The sequence below is a fragment of the Apaloderma vittatum genome, unplaced genomic scaffold (assembly GCF_000703405.1).
Source record: "Apaloderma vittatum isolate BGI_N311 unplaced genomic scaffold, ASM70340v1 scaffold6862, whole genome shotgun sequence".
Taxonomy (NCBI): domain Eukaryota; kingdom Metazoa; phylum Chordata; class Aves; order Trogoniformes; family Trogonidae; genus Apaloderma; species Apaloderma vittatum.
This window is the reverse complement of record NW_009702845.1, coordinates 20436-26760: the sequence shown is the minus strand read 5'-3', so window position 1 is coordinate 26760 and position 6325 is coordinate 20436. Positions and strand designations below refer to the sequence as shown.

The window sequence follows — 6325 nt, the reverse complement described above, 5'->3', positions numbered from 1 at the left end:
TTCCTTGGGTGAATAGGCTTCGGGTCCTGATGGCTCAAATTTTGCATGTGCTTGGGAGGCAGCATCTGGCCTTTGGAAGAGGGCTGCTGGAAGGGCAGGAGGCTTCAGCACAGAGGATAGGCTGGCCCTCAGTGAGCACAACACAAGAGGTAGCTTACTTTCGTCCCTGAGCATCAGTGACTGACATTTTATTACAGTCCTTATTAGATTATTTAGCAACAGTGAAGTTGATATTTTTTGTGTCTCCGCCACAGCAACCGTTTCAGTGTCTTTCATAGAATCATAGAAAGGCCTAGGCTGGAAGGGACCTTAGAGATCATCTAGTCCAATTTCCCTGTCATGGGCATGGACGTCACCTCTCGACTAGACCTGGCAACACATGGGGACCAAGCGGGAATTGAAACCGCGACCTCGGTGTTGGTCCTTGTTGCCAGCACCACGCTCAAACCACTGAGCTAACCGGCCCCTCTAGCTAACCGGCCCCTTCTCTAGAGCTTCTGTCCCTAGAGCACTCAGCTACTACAGGTGTCCCAGGACTTCAAACAGGGATCACAGCCCCTGCTCAGAAAACCCATGCTGGCCTTTAAGGGCCAGCATCTTCTTGTGGAAAGATTTGTGGTGCTCAGCAATTCTTGTGATATCCACAAGAAGCATCTGCCACGCTCTCCAATGTAGAATATCATTAGCAACAGTCTCATTCTAGCATCTGGTGGTTTTGTGCACCTCTAAGAAATCATAAAGAAAACGAATCACTTTCCATTAATCACTTTCCATTTCAACAATTTTATATTTCTGGGTTATGCTCAGTTAAATCTTTTGAGACATTGGAGATCAGAGGGAGCTGAATAGACTGGTTGGAGGAATATTCCTGCCAATACAGCTTCAGATCAAAGATTAAGAATTGCCTCCATAGAACTCCCCAAGCATAATTCCTAAGGCAGTGAAGCCTTACCTACTCAAAACTCTCTTCAAATGCAGATCTAAAAATTACTGCAGTGGATCAAATGACACTACAAACCAAGCTTTGGCAGTTTTGCTACAGCAGATTTGAAAACCAATGCATTACTGGCGAAAATGGTCACAAAACTGGTCACAAAACCACAATGAAGTTTTGCTAAAATTATGGAAGCCTCACTGTTTCTATTCTACAGGGCTCTACAGAAAGCAGTGTTTCTCTTTTTTCAGGATGCTGCACATAATATTTCCATAAATTACTTCTTCTTCTACTACCTTTGAATATTTTACCAAGTATTTTCCCCCAGCTTTTTTCTGATGAGCCTCTTCTGCTTATTCTTCTACGATTCTTCCTTTATGAACAGTTTCTCTCTCTTCTTAACTGATTCTCTCTTAACCTATCTATCCTCTTTTTCTAAAACATCCTTCGATTTCTTAACTCTGCAGTTTCCTCTCACCTTGCAATATTCTGTTCTCAATTGTACACATGGCTTCCTGTGATGTTGTGATTTATCTGTTTCATTAAATAGCATTAGCACTTGTTAAACTCAAGTATTTTAGAGTGACACTCGTTTATTCTCAGTGTAACTTCCTCTTTTACCAAAAATTCAGTCATGGCTGTTTCCTAGCAACAGATTTATCAGAACAGGTTTGCATGGAAATCAAATACTCTGGAAAAGGAACTGCAAAAGAAAGCTGGTAATACAGCCTTATTCCTGACCACCATTAGAAGCAAATGCTACAAAGCAAAATAAAATGGTTTCTAAATTCTATATGAATCTAATGAACATGTAGAACATTAGCAGCAACTGAAGTAGAAGGCCATTTAAACTTCCCTAACCAGTGTATCCCTGAATGTATCTGCAAAAATAATCTTCTTGCCTGCAGAGATTGCAAACCAAACCAAACCACAGTCAACTAAAATCCTCTTGCACTCGACTAGATTCAAAACTGGAGCTTGCAATGGTCACAAACAGGTCTCGAAGGACCAGACTGCACGAGGCAGACGTGCACTTTCCACATGCACAAAAAATGCATACCCTACTTTGAGCACACCAGCTCTAAATAATAATGAATTGCACTTCAGTGCAAGAACGTAATCACCTAGTATTTCATTCTCTGGAGTCTCCATGTATATACCATCATTTCAGTAAACTGAAAGTTTTTTATTCTCAGTCTTTAGAAAGAATCCATTACTCCCAGGGATTTTTCTACACCTTATTGACTTTGCCAGAAGAGATTAATTCTTTTTTTAACCCAAAATAACATGCTTGGCAACTAGCTAGTTCCTCAAAAACATAGAGAAGAACAAATCTGGGGACAGGGTGAAAGACTGAAGTGAAACATGAACTATGAAAATATATGGACCAAAAAAAAGTGAAATAGCAATGCCAAGAGTATAATTCCCCTCATCTTAATATCAACTGAGAGTAATTTATTGCACTAACAGTGGTGCAAAATCTCTACAAATGCCAGTGGAATCAGGACTGCTGTCTTTGTCTTAAGAATGATGACAACATTTTTGGCAAATGACGTCTTGTGCTGCTGTGACAGTTGTATCACTGAAGGGCAGCATCTATAATACATGGTTGAACACCAATTATGTTAGGAATGGGTTAAAGTAATAGATCTGTATTATTCCCAAGAGTCAATGACGAAAAGGTAATTGCCCATATTTGTACCACCCCATTACAGAGAATGACAGTTTCACGTGTTCCTAATGTTTTACTCCAAATCTATAAAATCCATTTCTCTTTCTTGCTGGTAATTAATGTAGGACCAAAACTGGAAATTCCAACTCTAGTCATGCTCAGACAAAACTGAGCCAGGGAGAGGATTAAAGATGGTACGGTTTGCTGCATGCTACCAGAAATGTAAAAGCTATAGGTCTAGGTTTTCATTACAGTGATGCTAGGATTATTAAAATTACCAAGATTTTAGTCTTTCACCTTTCAGTCACTCAGTCACGTGGACTTGCAGAGGAGGGATGGATGCGAGGCAGACAAGCTAGCTTGCTGGAGAGTGCTTAACGCTGGGCTGGAAGCCAGCAGAAGTGAACACCTCCTGCAGTATCTCCCTTCCCTCCTCCTCTCTAACGTCCAATGAGAAGCAGGAAAGGGACAAAGAAGCAAACCTGGATCCTTGGCAAGCAGCACTAGTCGGAGGCAGTACAGCACCGTCAACACCACAAAAACCTGCTGAAGCCATCCACAGTATCTGCGCCACTCCAGCACCGGGAGCATGCCTGGGCACACAGCCCTTTGGGAGGCATTATGCTGGGCTCTGCACCACAGCAGCAAGACACCTCGGAAGAGAGTTGTCAGGAAGCAGCCAACACATAACAGCTTCATTCAGCTTCTGCCATGAGTGGCTGGGCCACACCGGGGACCAGAGGAGCCCGTTATCCCTAGGCAGGTACTTGGCTCTGCAGGGAGGGGATGCCGTGCTGCTTCAGAGTGCTCAGATTTTTCGGGCTGCTGCCTCCGCTTGGTTAAGTTACCTTAAATGCGTACAGAAACTCATTTAAAAAAAAGTACACAGTACATCAACTGAGTGGTTGGGATAGTCTTGTTCTCTAATACAGTTTCTAGAGGCACTTGAATTTGGTTTGTTAAGACAGTACCAACTTTTCTTACTTCACTAGCTGATTTCTCCATGTTTTCATGATGTAGCATAAAAACCCAAGGAATGAAGGTATGACAAATTGAGACAGCAAAGTAACCAGCCTGCAAAATGAAGGAAAAACTAAGTCCTAAGCTACTCACCTGTTTAAATTTTTATGAGGAAGCAAGAGTAACATAAGATCTCATGACAGATATCATGGTTAAAATGAAACTTCATTTTCAAGAGTATGATTATGACAGATTTCTGATGTTTTTGTATCACTAGCAATGCCATCTGGCACAAATTTAATTTCAAATTGCCAAATAATTATTGCTAAAAAATTAACTAATATTCACACGCAAGGATATTTCTTAAAGTACTTAGTGTAAAAACGTATGCTTAGAGACGACCATCACTGGCAAAATAGAGTACTAATGATTTAGACACCACCATAAAGACATTAGGGTCCTGAATTTAAAATAAGTTGCTGATCTGAACTCACTGATCTGGGTTCTAAAGCTAATTTCAGAGCATGTATCATAGATAAACTCATTCAATACTAGTAGTAAAAAATGAGATTATTCACTCTGCTCGTAACACATGACTAAAACTGTAAGATATAGCACTATTTCACACCTACATAATCTCCTAAAAGATCATTTTGTAGAAAAAACAAAACTACAGATAAATACAGATTTTACATGGAATCTGGCTATTATGGATTAAACACCATAAAAACCTTACAGTTTTGGAATTAAAATTCCATTGCTTCATTTTGCTAGCATTTCCTTTCTATGTTATATGTCTGGTAAGACATATAACATACAACATTTACTCTTACAAACGTTCACAGACAGTGAAATTTAAGCTTTAAATTTCACCATTCCCAAATAGCAGGGAGTAGTAGCACTTAACAGGAGGGTAAATATTCCAGTTGGTCTCTTAGCTTATATGAATTGGTTAAAGGACCTGACTTAGACCTTTCTCAGTCTCTACTGATTTTGAGTTCCCCATGGGCTTGCATCCCAAGCAAATATTCACTGCTGGATAGAACGGTCTGTTAGCATTTTACAGTCACACGGCATAAACATAAATGCAACGCAAAGAAAGACATGGGATTATCAGGCCGCACAGGCTGTGCACTTGCAATTGCGATGTGTAAGTAGCAATAGCAAAAAGTTTTGGAAAGCTAAAGAATGTCGTTACACATAACTCAGGGACAATACACTAAGAGACCACCCTAATCTGAAGCAGATTAAATTGACTAGGAGAAGGATGTGACTCCAGGCAGGACCACACATGCATTCACAACTTCTGTCTGTAACTGCAGTGATGACAAAAATCTCAAGATGAATAAACGCCCTTGATTTATTTTACAGGGGAATACAGTACTGTGCTCTAGCTGAGGTCAGAGCCAGGGCTCTGGTGTAACAAGGAAAGCATCTGCACAGACTCTTTACATCCTGCAACACGCAGATGGAATTCTTTATGGATGCAGTGCCTTAAAATTACATTTATACTCTGTATCAAACAAATAAATCTCACAGCAGCCTGATTTATTGCACCCAAAACAAGACCTGCATGTCTCCAAATAGTGAAAAAACAGCAGAAGTTTTTTGGAATCTCCACTTCCCTCCTAGAGACGATCAAACTCTTTGTAATTAGACTGATGACAGGATAACTCAGTCTCTCTGCCATCAATCCTCAGCCTCTCTGCTTCGTCTGCCAAAGGTTGCCCTTTCTTGGCATGAGTATCTGTCCCCTGGCAATCACCAATCAAAATGCTATCATGTGGGCGATCTACAAATCACTGGTGGTTACAGCCGCTCTCACCATGGGCAAGGTTCAGATCAGACCTGAGAAGCAAAAAAAAAGTCAGAACAACTGCCCTCAGAGGCAACACTATCACCTCCTAAGGACAGATAACAACTTCACCTAGGTCTCAGGGTAGTCTAGTTCAATAACAACAGGGTTATTTATACACTTGGATTCCAAAAAAGTGTGAAGCAGCAGCAGAGAATGGAAACCTGGTGTCATCTTTAGAAAGCAAAAGCAGTTCTGATAAATCTTTGCCTTCCTCTAGAAGAGGCATGTGGCTGGTCACGCTTTTTTTAACACGATGATGAAGAGTGATAAAGTGTGACTCTTTACCTGGAAAGAGACCTTGCCAACTCCCAAGGCAAAACCAATGCCGGCATATGGGAAAAAGTAGCCTGTTTTATGACACAGCAAGCAGAAAGCTGGTCTCTATGCATTCTGCTTCAAAAAACATACCTCAGATACCTGCTGGTGACATGGAGAAAGGAAATGCTCAGCCAATTCACAGTCAGCTTACCTGATTTTGATTCACACTTTCATAAGAAAACAGATGTGGAACTGATGATTTGAGTTGCATTAAAAACCACCCAAATGTTACTTGTATTGAAATATGAGACAGCTGAGCAATTAGTAATAACACAGAGTTACTGCTTTTGTGGCAGAAGCCTTCACAAGATCCATCAGGGACTGTGATATCCGACACTGGGCTACTTGGTACCCAGAAGGCAGACTTCACCAAGACAGGCAGGCAACTATTTCACAACACAGGGGTAGTAACTCAGACTGCCAAAAAATTACTTTTGGCTTACAAAAGACAAAATTAAGAGAAAATCAACTTCCTAGATATTTCATCTAATCACCCAACAGTAAGAGCAATATCAATGAGCAGGGATCACCATGAGGCAGCCAACACTGCTATTCTTTCATACTTTAACTTTCGCCTCTCATA

The 6325-nt window shown here is 40.9% G+C and overlaps 1 protein-coding gene across 1 annotated transcript in view; it reads right to left on the bottom strand.

Annotated features, from left to right (window-relative positions):
- LOC104270102 (BDNF/NT-3 growth factors receptor) overlaps window positions 1–3197 on the bottom strand; it is a 95053-nt gene extending 91856 nt beyond the window's left edge. Inside the window, exon 1 of the mRNA XM_009864363.1 lies at window positions 3089–3197. Coding sequence (XP_009862665.1) covers window positions 3089–3197 — 109 coding nt within the window. The remainder of the gene's footprint in view (window positions 1–3088) is intronic.
- Between the last annotated feature and the right edge of the window lie 3128 nt (window positions 3198–6325).